The sequence below is a fragment of the Rhinoraja longicauda genome, chromosome 14 (assembly GCF_053455715.1).
Source record: "Rhinoraja longicauda isolate Sanriku21f chromosome 14, sRhiLon1.1, whole genome shotgun sequence".
NCBI lineage: Eukaryota > Metazoa > Chordata > Chondrichthyes > Rajiformes > Arhynchobatidae > Rhinoraja > Rhinoraja longicauda.
The window spans coordinates 26,070,527-26,088,356 of NC_135966.1; the positions used below are offsets into that span (position 1 = coordinate 26,070,527).

A 17,830-nucleotide genomic window follows, 5' to 3' on the forward strand; every position below is an offset into this window, starting at 1 on the left:
ATATTTATCTACTCACACTTAAATACCTATAATGATACATCCCCCTTGGCCTTCTGGGAGAGAGAATTTTGAGATTCACCACTCACTGGGAAGAAAAGTTTCTTTATATCTAGATTTTAATTGAGCAACCACTTAACCTGAAGTCATGTCTCCTCATTCAAAACTCCCACGAGTATAAAACATCAATATCTACCCTATTTTGCTTCTTTAGGACATTAATTGATCTACCAAACTACAATGAATACAGGCCCTAGTTGTCTAGCCTATCTTGATAAAACATCATCTCCTTAGCTCGCCATGTTTAATTATTTTTGATGCAGAGAGATACACAGTCTTTAGACTTTACTTTACTTTTGCGATGCAGTGTGGAAATGGGCCCTTCGGCCAACCGAGTCTACACTGACCAGCGATCATCCCATACACTAGCGCAATCCTACACACTCAGGACAATTTACAATTTACAGAAGCCAATTAACTTACAAACCTGCACGTCATTGGAATGTGGGAGGAAACCAGAGAGGTCTCGGTGGCGCAGCGGTAGAGTTGCCGCCTTACAGCGAATGCAGCGCCGGAGACTCAGGTTCGATCCTGACTACGGGCGCCCGTCTGTACGGAGTTTGTACGTTCTCCCCGTGACCTGCGTGGGTTTTCTCCGAGATCTTCGGTTTCCTCCCACACTCCAAAGACGTACAGGTATGTAGGTTAATTGACTGGGTAAATGTTAAAAAAAAAAAATTGTCCCTAGTGTGTGTAGGATAGTGTTAGTGTGCGGGGATCACTGGGCGGCGCGGACTCGGTGGGCCGAAGTGCCTGTTTCCGCGCTGTATCTCTAAATCTAAATCTAAATCTAAATCTAAATCTAAATCTAAAACCAATATGGTCACAGGGAGAAACTAAAAACTCCGTACAGACAGCACCCAAGTAAGGCAACTGGTGTCTCAGCCAACCATATCGATACCGACCAGGGAGCACCACTCCATATTGATGTCATTTTTCAGCACTTGGTGCATAGTCGCCTCGCCTCGGAGATTCACATGTTTGTTTGGACAGTTCTTAAATTCCAGGGTCTTAGGCAGGTAATCGCCACTCTCTGGGTGAAAAAGGTCCTCCTTAGATCTCCTTTAAATCTCTAATCCTTAGAGTAAAGGATTAGAGATTTTACTCTCTGTCCTGTGGTTTTATCTACCTCTGAATTTTAAACATCCTCTTTAAGTCAAAGACATCAAGTGATGAAGGTGATGGTGGAGAAAGCACTCCTTGGTTCAGTATAGCACACTTTGTGGAACTTGGAAGGTATTGACCAGCCCACTGCGAGTCCTGCATGTCCCCACTCAGACCTCACAATACTGTCAACAAACTGACGTGATGTGCTGCCAATTCTCCTGAAGCTTTTGTACAGGATACATAATATGAAGAGTTGTGGTTCAAATTGATGCATGCCTTTCATTGGGAGAAAATTAGGCAGATTACTTTGAGTTCTTTTGTGGTCAGTACAATTTCCCAATTGGTTTGAATTCACACTGAAGTGATTGACCTATAGCAAGATCAAATTTAGTGTGGTTAGTGTGAATTATAGAATCGACTTCTACAGATTCACTGTAGAAAGCATACTATCAGGATGCATCACAGCTTTAGCAACAATTCTGCCCAAGGCCACAAGAAATTGCAAAGAATTGAGGATGTAGCCTACTTCGTCACACAAAAACCAACCTCCCCTCGAACAACTTCATCTATGTTCACATTGCCTTAAGAAAGCAGCCGGCATAATATGGAACCATTCTCACCCTGGTCATTCCCTATTCTCCCTTCTTTCATCAGGGAGAAGATATAAAAGCTTGAAAGCATATATTACCAGATTCAGGAGAAGCTTCTTCACTGCTTTCATCACACTACTGAAAAGTCCTCCCGTAACGTAGGGTGTAGTCGTGATCTTCCAATCTACCTTATTATGGATCTTGCACATTTCATTTGCACTTTCTCTGTAATTAGAATGCTATAATGCTGTAATACTATATTCTTCACTCCAGTATTTTTCTTGTATTTGTGTATGGCTTAATTACACTCATGAATAATATGATTTTACAGGATAGCATGCAAAGAAAAGCTTGCACTGCATCTCAATACATGTGAAAATAATAAACCAGTTCCAATACCAATATTAAAAATAGGCTCTGTGTGATCAAATGTCAAGGGATAGATATACATTAAGAGCAGGAGTACCTCCAGGATAATCTCAAATGGTTATTAATAAGGTAGGGAATGAAAATCTCATAACTTCATTACAATCACAAAAGGTAGCACAGAACTCCATTTGGGAGCTCTATTATTGAGCAACTTCATCTCAATTTCTTACTTCAATAGCATTCTCTCACAGAATTTTCTATTGGGAATAATCCAACGTCTCACTTGAATTCATGTAAGGTGGAACAGCATTAAAATTTATTCACTTCAAAGATATTTTATTACTGAAAATAAATGAAATTGCCCGATAATTTTAATAAGGCTCTATAAATAACATTGAAAACTTATTTGCTCAGGATAGTTTGAAGTAGAAGGAATTGGCTGTATTAGGTTCTCTCTTAATCTTTCTATCCTATTGAAAGATTGCACTTCATTCAAAACAGAAGACTCTGTGGAGAGTAAGAGCTCTTGTGATATTTAAAAATTATTGAATGGAAGGAAATGATAAGACTATTAGAAACCCCTCCAGTCACATTAACACCATAGGCACAATTGATAGAACTGGGTAAAAAGCATGCCTTTGATAAAATGTAATAAATAAGATGGTAAATCATGGTTTGCAGAAGTAACAGGGTAAGGATTATTTTCATGAGCTCTATTAAACATGGATTAAACTGCAAACCAATTGATCTAAAATGAGGTAAGGAATTTGTTCCTCTGATTGTGCATTTTTTTCTGGAACTAATCTGAGGAATGGCAACATGAGATGCTAAAACCTTACCATTATACCTTGTAATGGGCATAATATTTAAAACAACTTTTAATCACACCGTTTCATATGCATAATTAATGCCCACCTAAGCTTAGATTGTGCTCTGGGAGCGGTAAAGTCAACAATCTTACAAAGATCATTTGTCATATCCTCCATAAAATTGATTTGCATGTAAGCAAAGCGCCCAGGCACACATTGAAAAACAGGTGTGAACGGAGAGATCAAATTCTGCATCCAAGTTGATGAGAGAACATCAATTATCTGTTGGTTTGCGCGGGAGACAACATAATTGAGCTCAGGGTTGTAGAGGGCTAAATAGCGTTCTGAGAGAGACTTTTGCTGGACCTAGAATTGAGGGTGACCTTTTCTTTGAAATATTTGACCCTTAGTAGTGGTCTTACTACATTGTGGCCAAGAGAGGAGGGAAAGGGGCCAAAGGTTTAAAGAGGAGACTGAAGGAACAACAAGAGAAGGAGCTCACCTTCAAGAAAAATCAAAGAGCAACACTTCTTTCTCCTTCTCCCTAAGGTGCAATGTATCCGGAGGGGGTGGGGTCTAGGATTTTGTCCATTGGTGTAGGCAGAAATTTGTCAGCTTCTACAGATAGCAATCCAACCACATACTGACCTTGAACAGATCCCAATCATGCCAGGCCATTCAAAGTATGTTAACCAGTCTCATCCCAACGTCCAACACAACTATGCCATCTACATTTAAGTCAGTCAATATGTTCAAGAGTAAGTAAAGGATTGAGTATAGTGCCCCATGGACCACCAGTAGAAACAACCTTTCAGTAACAAAAACACCTATCAACCATTACCTTTTGCTTTCTGCCACTAACTCAACTTTGGATCCCACTCTGTGGTTCTCAAGGGCCCCATCGGTTGTTATTTGACCAGCCCTATCCAAAACCTTGTTACATTCCATATAGGTGATGTCAATTGAACTGCCATCATCAACATTCTTGTTTACTTCCTCAAAAGAATTCAAGTAAGTTGGTCAGGCATAAGCTGTTCATAACAATCCTTCAATCTTGATTAATCTCTGCCTTTATATAAAAAAAGGCTTTATGCTGTTTCCAATAATTTGCCTAACCCAAAGTTAACCGACTTTTAATTACTCGGTTAATTCCCTCCACCTCCCTGAACATTAGTGATGGCAGTTCACCAATCGTCTGGCACATCATTCTTGATTGCTTCTTTTTTGTTCTTTAATTCAACCTGTAAGATTTCATTTGATCGCCTTTAACTTTAACCTTGCGATCAATCCAAGAGCCACAGCTGATATTGGCCAATCTCTCCTGATTTGGTGCAGGCTGCTGCACTTTGGCCTTCATTGTACCTTTGGAAGGGATGTCACCTCCTTCTCTTTGCCCAGAAAGCAGTAGGCAGATTGCAGGTTTCCCAAAGGAAGCAATGGCCTCTCAATGCCCTATTTCTCAATCAGGAGATTTCTTTAGTTTTTTTAGATTAGTTTAGAGATATAGTGCGGAAACAGGCCCTTCAGCCCACCAAGTCCGCGCCAACCTGCGATCCCCACACATTAACACTATCCCATATATACTAGGGACAATTTACACTTATACCAAGTATACAAACCCAAGCCAACAAACCTGCAAACCTGTACGTCTTTGAAGTGTGCGAGCAAACCGAAGATCTCGGAGAAAATCCACATGGTCACGGGAAGAGCGTACAAACTCCATACAGACAGCACCCGCAGTTGGGATCGAACTAACATTCCTGGCGCTGCAAGCGCTGTAAGGCAGCAACTCTACCGCTGCGCCACTGTGCCGCCTGTACTCTTTGAATGTCCCAACTTTGTGTGACCAACACTGAAAAATTCTCATGCTTATTCTAGGCACCCAGAGGTTGAAGTGACCCAACCATTCTGAGACATTACATCAGACCAATTGCATTTCAGCTATTACATTAGTTGGATTCCTAACTTTGGGCAACAATCATTCTATCCTTAACTCCTTTTTCCACTTTAGCTTCCTAGCCATACTTGTGAGAATAATGATATTCACATCCCTGGTGCAATGACTACCTCTACGGCCCTTTGGAAGTGAGGATTGCAAAGGCTACAGACCTTAAAGACTGAACTTTTCTACTAGTTCCAAACCAGGTAAGCAGTGGATGGATTCAATGCTTGCCTCTGCTTTAAGATCGAGGGCATGACATGGGTGGATATAACTAGAGGGCATACATCTAGAGGGAATCTAAGGGGAATCTATTTCATCAAGAGAGTGGTGGGTACCTAGAATTTGCTGCCTGAGAGAGAAGCAGATTCATTGACAACATTTCAGACCTTTGTTAGATGAGCAGTTGAATATCTGATGTTTGGGTCACTCCAGCCTCCTGGATACTTGGGAATGACCATGAGAGGCTTTGTGCTGTGAGCCAAGTGCTGGAAGATGGAAATAATAATGGGTGGGCGCCCACTGGTCAGCATGTTCGTGGTGAGCTGCAAGGCTAGTTTCTATGCTGCATGACTCTATAACTTCATGAATTAGTGCAACTTAGTGTCAGTGGTTGCACTGGAACCCAGAAATGACAATCAAATTGATAACACCCATATGATATAAGGAAAATAAGTGGAAGAAACATAATGTGCTTTTATCGGTGTCTGCAATCAGTTTCTGCAAAATAAAATGGAAACATTTCAGTGAGTCTATTGCAATATCTCTGTATGATATCTCTGCCTTTGTTGAGTAGCTGACAGAGTAAATAAGCTGTCAGATCTATGCGTAAGCATTGATCTACTGCTAAATGAGTGAGTGTGGTAGTGCAGCTGGTGATTGCGGACATTTTCTGCCTCTTCCACTAACCTGCTTCAGAAGAATGCAGTTAGTTGGAGGGAATTTTGTTTTTAACCTGTACCCTGAATCTGGACTTCATATGGGGCCCAGTTGCCCTATTAATTACGGCTCAGATAGGAACAGACACAAAAAACATCTCGTAGAGCAAAAGTGAGTTTCTCAAACAAGTTGGTTTATGCAAGGCCTTAACAGTGTGCACTGTAAAAGACTCTGAGAGAACCCAAAGTGTTTCAGATTCGCAGCACCCACAGCATGTTTACTGTACACTGATCAGCCAAAGAATTATGACCTGATGAGCCAAAACATTATGACCGCCTGCCTAATATGCTGTTGGTCCTCCGTGTGCAGCCCCAGACGCAGCAGGGAGCGATGCACTGTGTACTGTGACACATTACTCCCGTAACCACCATTAAAATTTTCTGTGACTTGTGCCACAGTAGACCTTCTGTCGGTTTGGACCAGACGGGATAGCCTTCGTTGCCCTCACGCAACGATGAGCCTTGGGTGCCCAACACCCTGTCGCCAGTTTGTGGTTTGTCCCTCCTTGGACCACTGTTGGTAGGTACTCACCACTGCTGGCCAGGAGCACCCCACAAGCCTTGCCGTTTCAGAGATGCTCTGACCCAGTCATCTGGCCATAACAAGTTGGCCCTTGTCAAAGTCGCTCAGGTCTTTACTCCTGCCCATTTCTCCTGCATCCAACACATCAACTTCAAGAACTGACTGTTCACTTGCTGCCTAATATATCCCACCCCTTGACAGGTGCCATTGTAACAAGATAATCAATATTATTCACTTTGCCTGTCAGTGGTCATAATGTTTTGGCTGATCGGTGTATATTCCAAGACAGAATGGTTTTACCCCGTTGAAACAATTCACCATTGATCAATGTCTCTGTAGCTTTTCATCTTTGTTTTTCCGTCAAATCTGTTTTCCGTTACTTGTGCATTTTACACCTTTGAAGCAATTCACCATTGATCAACGTTTAACTTCTTGTTTCCTGTTACTAGAAAACAATTCTTCAAATTATCTAACAAATAGGTGCAATAAAGGACACCTCTATTTCCGGTATCTGTGAATTTTACACTACACTTTTCCTAATCTTCAGGTCATCCTTTTTGGATCACCTCCTTGATGTCACTTCATCCTTGAGTTTGGTAATTACCTATGGAGAAAAGGTTTTGAGGGATATGGGCTGAATGCAGGCAAATGGGACTAGCTCAGGGCATCCTGGTTGGCATAGATGAGGGGCTGAAAGGCATGTTTCCATGCTGCATGACTCTGTGACTGGAAATATGAAGCTGCACATTCTGAATGCCCCAATCAATTCCAACAATTGTGACACAGTGTGTTCGTTCCTGGGTTTGTGCTGCCATAATGTCGACATTGTGCTCTAAGATGAGTTTGGCACTGGATGCATTCAAGTCAAGTCAAGTCAAGTCAAATTTATTTGTCACATACACATACACGATGTGCAGTGAAATGAAAGTGGCAATGCCTGCGGGTTGTGCACAAAAAGAATTACAGTTACAGCATATAAATAAAGTTAATAAGTTACTATTAGTGTCGACAAAAATTTAGTCTCTGGGGTTATAAAAGTTGACAGTCCTGATGGCCTGTGGGAAGAAGCTCCGTCTCATCCTCTCCGTTTTCACAGCATGACAGCGGAGGCGTTTGCCTGATCGTAGCATCTGGAACAGTCCGTTACTGGGGTGGCAGGGGTCCCTCATGATCTTGCTTGCTCTGGATCTGCACCTCCTGATGTATAGGTCCTGCAGGGGGACGAGTGTAGTTCCCATGGTGCGTTCTGCCGAACGCACTACTCTCTGCAGGGCTATCCTGTCCTGGGCAGAGCTGTTTCAGTGGTCATCTTCCCTGTAGGACGTGTAGGCATGACTTGAATTAGCATAGGTGAGTTTCGGTAGGTGCATGAGACCCTGAAATTACCAGCCTATAAAATTCTTTAAAGGTGCTCCTTAAATTCTCATCTAGACAGAAAGCAGATACTGTATATACAGGTAAAATGCATGTGGATAGTAGCAATGGAACAGAGAGATCTGTGTATGATTTCATGGGTGATTACATTTCCAGTTCTATACATTTGTTGGTGTACTTGGTATAAAAGATGCATCCAATTTGTTTTAATTTGCTTTATTCACGAGTCAGCATTTTAATATTTGATAGTTAGCAAAGTGCTTTATATATATTCCCCAATTTAACAAAGCAGTTCATGTTGCCTTGAAGCTACCATTAGCAATATTATTTAGTGAATGATTAACACATTCATATATATATATTCCTCCATCTGCTACCTTAACTGAGGCATTAATCTGCTTATTTGAAAGAGTTTAGTGTCACAATATTGCCTGTTGTAATTTCCAGGCTAATAGAATTATTCGGAACCAATACATGGTTCCATTTTTGGATATAACTGTCATATTTTAATTACATTTGTTTGAATATTCTATGATTATTTTTAATCATGTAAAGTTTTTCTTAATAAAATGAATTCCTATTCATCACTCTCTGAATAATCAATTGGCACCTCTGGAAATAGAAGTAAAAATGTGTTTTTTCACTGGTCTTTTGTTGACAACAATTAAGTAATGTTAGTACATTCACAACAAGGAGGAATATGCTTGCTTTGAGGTAACTCCAGCTCAGCACCAATCTGGCTGTGTATCTATCATTTTTGCACAGTTGCAAGTACACTCTCATATTAATAGGCTCTGTGATATTTATGTAAATCAATGCTTAAGGAGGATCCATAATATCCTCAGGAAACATTTAACTTCTCGTTTCATTGGTTCTACAAGAATATTGAGGTCGACATTTTGACTAAACAGCATGGCATTGAAATTCATGAGTTAGTGAAAGCCCTCAGTGAGCAACTAAACCTCTACTTCACTTTCCCAGTATAAACATCTTGTGTGAACACCTGAACTCTTCTCCTGTGACTTCTACTTAGTGATCTCCCTGGAGAATGTACAACTTTATTTAATGAGCCCATTCAGCTAGATGGAAATGCAATTTATACAACTAAAGTTCCCTGTGAAGACTTCTGGCTCAGTATTTCGCATATCTCTTTACTTTTCACTCAGCTATTTAAGAAATCTTCCACTGCATTTTGCAACATCCATTAAGAACTGAGGGTGGACTGGAAATATGTAAGTATGTGTGCGAAAGTGATGCTGTACTGAGTACCCAGGTTGTTTGTTCTTGTTGCATTTACATCACACTTCCCCGTTAATGGTGTATGTGTAAATTAAGCATACGTACAATGCTGGCAAGGACATGGCGAGCCAAAGAGTCTGTTTCTGTGCTGTACGATGGTGAATCTATGATTCTATAAAACAGGTATTGCACTAGTTTGCCAATTACTGCGAATCAGTCATGTCTTATTAAATATTGTGTGACTGTGAAACTGTCTCAGTGTTAATTATCATCAAGGCTCCAAATCCTAAAGTAGACATGATCTTGAACCACTATCTACCTCGTTGTAGTCCGATCAAAGATAGTGCAAGGGTCTACAATGAGGTAGATAGTGGTTCAAGAATGCTCTCTCGTTTTTGGTAGGATAGTTCAGTTGCCTGATAATAGCTGGGAAGAAACTATCCCTGAATCTGGAAGCATGTGTTTTCGCACTTCAATACCTTTTGCCTGATGGGAGAGGGGAGAAGCAGGAATGGCCAGGGTGCGACCAGTCCTTGATTATGCTGCTGGCTAGGTATCGTGATGTGCAAATGGAGCCAATGGAAGGGAGGTTAGTTTGTGTGATGGTCTGGGCTGCTTCCACAATTCTCTGCAATTTCTTGGGGTCTTGGATGGAGCTTTTCCCAAACCAGGCTGCAATGCATCCTGATAAAATGCTTTCTCTAGTGCATTGGTGGAAGTTGGTGAGAGTTCAGGTATTGTAACCTCATCACTCTCCACTAGACTCCTGGTGGCACTGGGCTCCTACTATAGTATACCCAAACTCTGCTGCATAGTCATGACCTCAGTAAGAAGGGTGGAGTCAAAAATGAAGTGTTGGACCCTTGTTCCCTTAGAGCCAGCTTTTGATGTGACAGACAAGCCAAGATATAATTAGTACTGGAGGCAGACTGGGAACAAAGGAGAATGGCCATCTCCCTGGAACACAGCATGAGATTTCCTATTTCATTTCATAAGAACAAGAAATAGATGCAATGTTTGGCTGCAGAGCCTTCAAGTATGCTCTACCATTCAATAAGAATATGGTTGATTTGATCTTGGCTTCAGTTCCATTTTCATGCCTGTTCCCCATTCCCCTATAGTCCATATAGCTGAACTATCTATCCAAGTATCAACCTGTTGCTTTCTTTTTTTATTCGTACATTTACAGAATGTAGGCATAGTTGGTAGGTCAGGTATTTATTGTCCATTCCTATTTGCCCAAGATCTAATGCATTTCAGAGGGAAGTTGAAAGTTAACCATTTTAGTGAGTTTGGAGCCTGGACCAGATTGAATAAGGTTGGCAGATTTTCTCCATCTGAAAGATTTTCTCCATCTGTTATATGTCAAGTGTTTTAACATTGGTTTTTGACAGGTTACTATACTATCTGTGAGTGTATTCACTGATATTTAAGAGCTCCATCTATCATTGGTGAGTCTAAGGGAGGTGCCTTGTAGGCTGCTAATGGGCCTGTCCCACTTAGGCGATTTTAAGGCGACTGCCGGCGACTAGGCTGTCGCCGAGAGTTCGCCGGGGTGTCGCGGGCATGATCGTGAGGAGTCTTCCAAGAATCGTAGTGGATCTCAGCGCGTTGCTGAGAAATCATCCGGAGTGAAATTTCTTGACGACAGCTGGCTTGTCGCCAGGTATCGTTGCTTATTGCGGTCGCTGTCGCCTGCTGTCCCCAGGTTTGCTAGTTTCTCTTAGATGCATTTAGAAGCACATAATATTAAAATAAGTAAAGTCATTTCAAGATACTATGAAATACTAGTGTTTAACCAATTTATTTACTGTCAGGCCATTTGACAGGTAGATTGGAGGCGACAGTTTGACAGTCAGGTAAGCGTGGGAATTTTCGCGAAATTTATGGCCATCAGCCATTACATTTAAAGTAGGCTCCCAATCCAGATATGCAACCCAGACACCAGATATGCATCTCCCGTACATTTTCAAAGAATGCCCACACACTTTTCACAAAAATCCATTTAACCACTTTTAAAATAAAATTTCTTAATACTGCTATTAATAAACTGGAAGTAAATCCAGTTTATGCCTTGTTACCGTGAAGCTTGGTTTTCAAGTAACCCGGGAAAGATGTTATATTTCAAAACTCTCAAGTACTTACCGACTTGTCAGTGATTTCAGTGAAAATTAGGATGCCGGAGAAGCATTGACAGCGTGGGAATTTTGCGATGTTTCCTAAGACGGTGTAATCTCGACCTGACTCGGCATTGTCGAAGTCATTGTCGTCGGGGTAAAAGAAAATTTCAGCGATCTGTAACGACTTTGACAGTCGCCGGCAGTCGCCTAAAAAATCGCCTAAGTGGGACAGGCCCTTAAATCTCTTTTGTGAGTGCAACTGACTTCCCAGAGACTGAGACAACCCATATGCTGCACTCAGTTATGCTTTGGTGCTACGGGCCCAGCTCATGAGGGCGGGTAAGACAGCTGGAAAAACAGCTTGGCATCGATCTGCAGCAGCATAGAGATCTGGGTGTAAACGCGTATGAATCTTTGAGAATGGAAGCGCATATTGAAAGAATTATTAATAAAACATCTTTGAATCCTGTCATGCATAATCAGGCTGGAGTACAATGCAGAAAGAATCTGTTGAGGAGGAACTGCAGATGCTGGTTTAAACTGAAGACAGACACGAAACGTCACCCATTCCTTCTCTCCACAGATGTTGCCTGTCCCACTGAGTTACTCCAGATTTTGTGTCTATCTAAGGTCATGTTGAACTTGATTCATTGGAACATTGGTTCAGTTGTAACTGGTGCATTGCTTCGCATTGTGGTCATCTAAGATTTATTTGAATGATTCCCGGGATGAGGAATAACAACCATTAAGCTGGATTTTATTCTCCTGCGAGCAGAAGAGGTTTAAATACTAGACCAAGTGGACCCGTTGGGCCCACACCTCTCCTGCATTGGTGAAGCACCTTCTCCTCCTCCCTCCCCTCTCCCCCCTCCCCTGCTCCCCACCCGCCTCTCCCAATCCCCCCTTCCCCTCCCTCCTCCCCGTCCCCTCCCCTCTTCCCCTCCCCCCCACTCCATCCCCCTCAACCCCCCTTATCCTCCCGCCTCCCTCCCCCTCAACCCCCCTTATCCTCCCACCTCCCCCCTCCCTCCCCCCTCCCTCACTAGGAGATAGATTTAAACTTTTAAATGTGAATAACTTTAAAAATATAACCGATTTCAACTAAACTTCTTCCATTAGCACCAAAGGGACGACGGTAAGGTGAGCCTAAAATTGTCATGCTATCGTGCACCGTTTTGGCTGTAGTTCAGGAACAAACAAACAAACAACAGTTTTAGTATATAGATTTAATTGAGGCATACAAGATTCTGAATGATTTAGATGGGGTGTGCCGATGTATGTTTGCTCCAATAGGGGGTGATTGAAAGATCAAAGGTTCACAGATTTAACATGTTTGGCAAAAATACAGGATGTGGGGAAAATCCTTGTTTTTATGCCGTGAATATTTATTATCTGGAACTTACTTAGTGTGTTGGTGGCGCGAGCCACGGGGTGTTGCATGTATCTAGTGCCCTGGTATAAATCCAGATGTCGCTGGCTAGCAAATTTTGCGAAAAAGGGAGCAGAGTGCGTAAGCCTCCTTCTGCCAGTACATAATCTCTGCATCATCAAGACTCTCGCAGTGCCTCCTCATGGTAACACTGGGGCCATCTTCAGTCCCAAGCTAAACTGCGCGGGGATCTCGGACGAACTCTGGCCGTCAGAGATGCGACATGCAGGCCCACTGGCGTGTGGACACGCCCTGACGTCCATCCACCAGGTCCCAACTATGGGTGAAATAGCACCCCGCTGCCTTGTGGGTAAGGCTCAGGAGAGCCAAAGGCACTGAAGCTGGAGTCCCTAGAGACGGTCGGCTGACCCTTCCTGCATCTGCCTTCAGGCAACTCCTGCAACCGAGTAGGCCCCAGATGGAGCAGTCACGCCGTTCCTCTGGAATCAGCCTATTAGGTCGAGAGGGGAATGCAGATGATAGGCAAGTTTGTATCCCCATTTACCTGCCCATGCTCAGCGGCCAAATCAAATGGAGAGGACACAGAAAAATCCCCCTCTCCAAGCAGGACAACGCCAAGCCGCTCCATCATCTCCCGCAGATGAACGGATGCCAGAAAGAACCTAGTGAAAGGGAAATGGGAGTAGAATTTATCAGGCATTTCAGTAGTAGACAGCATAGGCACTCGAGGGGAAAACTGCAGGGGGGTTGTAAATTATGAATTTACTCTGTTTGGAACCAGAAAAGATTTGATGGATCTAATGTGCTCCTTTGATGCCTAGGCAATCTCATGATTCCATTAAGAATGTATGTATTGCCTGTTTATGATAGAAAAGATCGATAAAAAGATTATCAAGAGTTCACCAAGTATTCTTACATAGGCTCATCTGTACTATTCTCAGACCTGAAAACAACTGGTGAAAATTAGTTGCGTTTCATGTATCTGATGATCTGCAGTTAAGAAAGATCAGATATGAATAGCACTGCAAAAATGCACAGTCACTCAGTGTAGCCACAGTCAATAAAAGTGGATGATAAATTATTTGCTGAATTTGTTTTATTTGTGAACAGCGGAAAATCCAACAGAAATAGATTGAAAATGTCAGACACATCTAGCTTTATTTCTTCATCGGAAAAATCCCAAGAAACACAACCAAAAATACTTTAGTTCCTGCTAGATAGTGACAGAAATACACCACAAGGAGTTATAAATTATTCATTTTTTTACATTAGCTGAAAATCAACACTTGACAATGAAATATTACATGTGAAAACATGAGAAAGATGGTACTGCACTTGTGTTAAATACTAATTACAATTCTCTACCAAGCTTCAGCTACACATCTGATAATTCATGTGAAATTTAATGCTTAAATCCCCATACTGTGTCCCTTAATAATAAGGACATATGTACAACAGTTAATCACTTTATCGTTTCCCAAGCATTAGCATTGTTATTGAACGCAGAAACTGCAGAACACCCAAGCGCCTGCAGGTGAAGGGGAAATGTGTTATCAACTGCTCTTCAACCAAAAGCTGTGTTACATAAGCTTATCTCATTTGTTTTACTTCTAGAAAAGTGCAGCCATGAAAGTGAAACATCATATGATTAATAGTGTACACGTCAGCTAAACGTGCAAAATTTCATGCACTTAAACCGTTCATGCGGGAAATGCTCTATTCCAAAGTATGATTAAGTGCGTACTGCCTAAGTCTGCAGGAGAAGAAACTCACTGGATACTTGGTGAGATTATCCTTGAAATTCAATCAAACAATAAGAAGTCATTGACAAAATGTTTCTTCGAGTTACCTATTTAAAAATGAGTTTATAATATGAACTGCAGCAACACCAAACATGCCTTTGTACAAAAGAACTTCAGAATCAATTACAAATCAACAAAGACAAGGGACAAAAGAAACAACTATCGTATGTTCCAAATTCTGCTTCTTTTTGGAACTGCAACAACGGTCCCATTATTAGCAACCTTAACACCTTTTACTTGGTTTTATGTTTTAGAAAAACATCACCACAGGTGAAGTTGCTCAGTGACTATCACTGGTTGAGGATTTTGAATCATGTTCCGCTGGTTTCTCAGCAGATGCAGCAGGCAGCCATGGAGAAACTGATCGGGAGGTGGTTTGTTTAGCCAGACTGTAATGGCTGATGACTGTGTAGAACCGCCCTCGGGAAGTAGAATCTTGTGCTGAGTAATAGGCTTCAAGAGATGCTGGTATACAGCGTTTATGCTGCCGGGAAAAAATATATATAATTAACATTTCTTGCTTGGTTTTACATATTATTTACAAGAAATATATGTATATTTTATATGAAAAAGCATTACATTACTAATTAGGCTTTAGGTAACATACTTGTATGGATATGTACCTCCTTTAATCTAGCTAAAACATTTCCCAGTGAAGTGCCAGAGCCATGGAGAAAATCATACTTAAACTGAGAGTGATGCCCTTTGTTACTTACTTGATTGATTGAGGTAGCCATATATTCATTGTAACAAGATAAGGTGAAAGGAGAACATAATTCATCAACTTGTTAGTCAGAGTTTCCCCTCTGCACAACTACTTATCTTTACATTTTAAGTATTGGCTGTCAAAAATATGAATGAAGCGTAGTTCACTTGTAGTCAAGAAGATTACGGAAAATCATGGGCTATGTGGATTAAGCAGAAAAGTGGAGTTAAATCCAACAGCACCAGAGAACCGGGTTCTATCCTGACCTCGTGCTATCTGTGCGGAGTTTGCATGTTCCCCATGTGGGTTTACTCCAGGTGTTTTGGTTTCCTTCCACATCCCAAAGATGTGTGGGTTTAGAGGTTAATTGTCCTCTGTAAATTGCCCCTAGTGCGTAAGGAGTGGATGAGAAGGTGAGACAACATAGAAACATTGTGAGCCAAAGGGCCTGTTTCTATGTTGTATCTTAAAACCAAATATTAGTTTATCTTATCAAATGGAAGAGCAGGCTTGAGAGCTGAATAACCTGCTCCTTAATTTTACCTCTTATTTTGTTATGTCCAAACATGGCTATTTGCTGCCCAGCAGCATGGATTTACCTTGAACATGGTTTAGTTCAGAGATTAGTTTAGAGATACTGCATGGAAACGGGCCCTTCAGCCCACCATGTCCGCACCAACCAGCGATCCCCACACACAAGCACTATCCTTTACACTACAGACAATTTACAATTTTTTACCGAAGCCAATTAATCCTGCAAACCTGTATGTCTTTGGAATATGGGAGGAAACCGGAGCACCCAGAGAAAACCCATGGAGTCACAGGGAGAACGTACAAACTCTGAAAGGCAGCAACTCTACTGCTGCGCCACTGTGCCGCCCACAATTATCCTTTATTTGTGAATATTCTCTACTGCCCAAAATAAAACCTCAAGTAAAACCCTGTTTAAATATGACCTTGCAAAGGTTCCTTTCTTAAAGTTGATGTAGTTCTGGAGGGCAACACGGAACAAGTGAAAGGTCAGCGAGCAAGTTAGGCAGGTTGCAGTTCAAATCCCTCAGCCAGTTCATGTCAGCCAGGAAAATCATAGAGATGCTATAGTTATCCTCAGGCAGCTTTAGTTGTGATGGTAAGATCAACATGAAATCTTATATCTCTCATTTCCCATTCCCCTCACTCTAGTCTGAAGAAGGATCTTGACCTGAAACTACACCCATTCCTTCTCTCCAGAGATGCTGCCAGTCCCTTTGAGTTACTCCAGCATTTTGTGTCTAACATGAAATCTTACTCTTACTTGCTGGCCAGCATTCTTTGTTGACATGTCCATATGGTCCCCAAGTGAAAAAAGCAACAAATTTAATTATCCCATAACTTCCACATCTGAATTATCTACTAACATTTTTTGCCAAGATAGGAGAAGTGCACAAAAGTATCAGAGAATGCTTGATGCCTGTGGAACTACCTCACAGGAAGGATCACAGGACAGAAAGTAGATTAAAAAATGGAGGGACAAAGGTCTTGTTTGACCAGCACTGAACTGAAGATATGAACATGTCCCCACCAACAGCATGAAATAAGCTTACATCTGTGATAGGGTATTTAAATCTTTTGTCAAAATTGCATGGGTCCGAACAAGTAAAAGATAAATGGTTTCAGTCAAACCAAAATCTTCAAGTCTGTTCCAGTCGACAGAACCTGTGCCGGGTGTTATATTGGAAAGCCAAAAACCTATGCTGCAAAACGAATTGTCTACATTTTGTATTATATAAATTCTATTCCAACAGTCATTGGCAGATATGATTATAGTTTCCTAATCCTCTTTGAAACTTGCATTTGGAAGGTGAGTGGCACAGGTAATGCCACATGCATTGTACATCCTAAATTATCTTCAAAGGTGCAGTTTTTTTTTCTTAAGTTCAGCAAAGGTATCAGAATGGTGTCAGATCATAGAGCCTCATGGGTAGTGTCAGTGGGTTCACTGAAGCATGTTGGTCACCCTATTTGGATTTTACAACATTCTGTCTTTTTTCACAGATATCTTTTTGGTACTTGCCTGGAAATTAGCAGATTTATTTAATCTAGTTTTATAGTTCGCCATGGTGAGATTTTAACGTATTTATCATTGTACTGCAACAAAATCAATCGATGCAACACAAAATGTTTTTACTTTTTAAGAGCGGTACAGTGGCGCAACGGTAAAGTTGCTGCCTTACAGCGCTTGCAGCACCGGAGACCTGGGTTCGATCCCGACTACGGGTGGTGTCTGTACGGAATTTGTACGTTCTCCCCGTGACCTAGTGGGTTTTCTCAGAGATCTTTGGTTTCCTCCCACACTCCAAAGATGTACAGGTTTGTAGGTTAATTGGCTTCATATAAATGTAAATTGTCCCTAATCTGTGTAGGATAGTGTTAATGTGCAAGGATCACTGGTAGACTCGATGGGCCGAAGGGCCTGTTTCCACGCTGTATCTCTAAACTAAACTAATAATTCGGCAGGCCAAACCTATTGCAACCTGCTGCTGATCAAAGAAAAAAACGTAAGAATGTACAATCTGTTAATTCCACAAAGGAATAGAACATTCGTGCAGCTTTCTTTACTCATTTTGCCTTGCATAAATACAACTGTGCACCTTTCCTAAAGCACACCCTATAATTTTTTTATTCTTCCATTTAATATCCTAGTGGCTATTGATTGTGACATCATCAGTTCACTCAGCTAAATAACACGGCAGAAACTGCAACCTAGTTTAATTTGAAATGACATAATTCAATGATGTAAAATCAACAAGAATTAAATGTGATTACACAGATGGGAAATGTAGCATATAATTGCTGAGAATCAGCAAGAGGTAAACCACTGAGTTAAA

At 41.4% G+C, this 17,830-nt stretch overlaps 1 protein-coding gene across 2 annotated transcripts in view; it reads right to left on the reverse strand.

The window, feature by feature from the left end:
* Nucleotides 1-13,533: 13,533 nt before the first annotated feature.
* nsg2 (neuronal vesicle trafficking associated 2) overlaps nt 13,534-17,830 on the reverse strand; it is a 62,520-nt gene continuing 58,223 nt past the window's right edge. For both annotated transcript variants that reach the window (XM_078411597.1, XM_078411596.1), the window contains exon 5: nt 13,534-14,741. In XM_078411597.1, the coding sequence (XP_078267723.1) occupies nt 14,538-14,741 (204 nt within the window). In that variant the 3' untranslated portion in view covers nt 13,534-14,537. The remainder of the gene's footprint in view (nt 14,742-17,830) is intronic.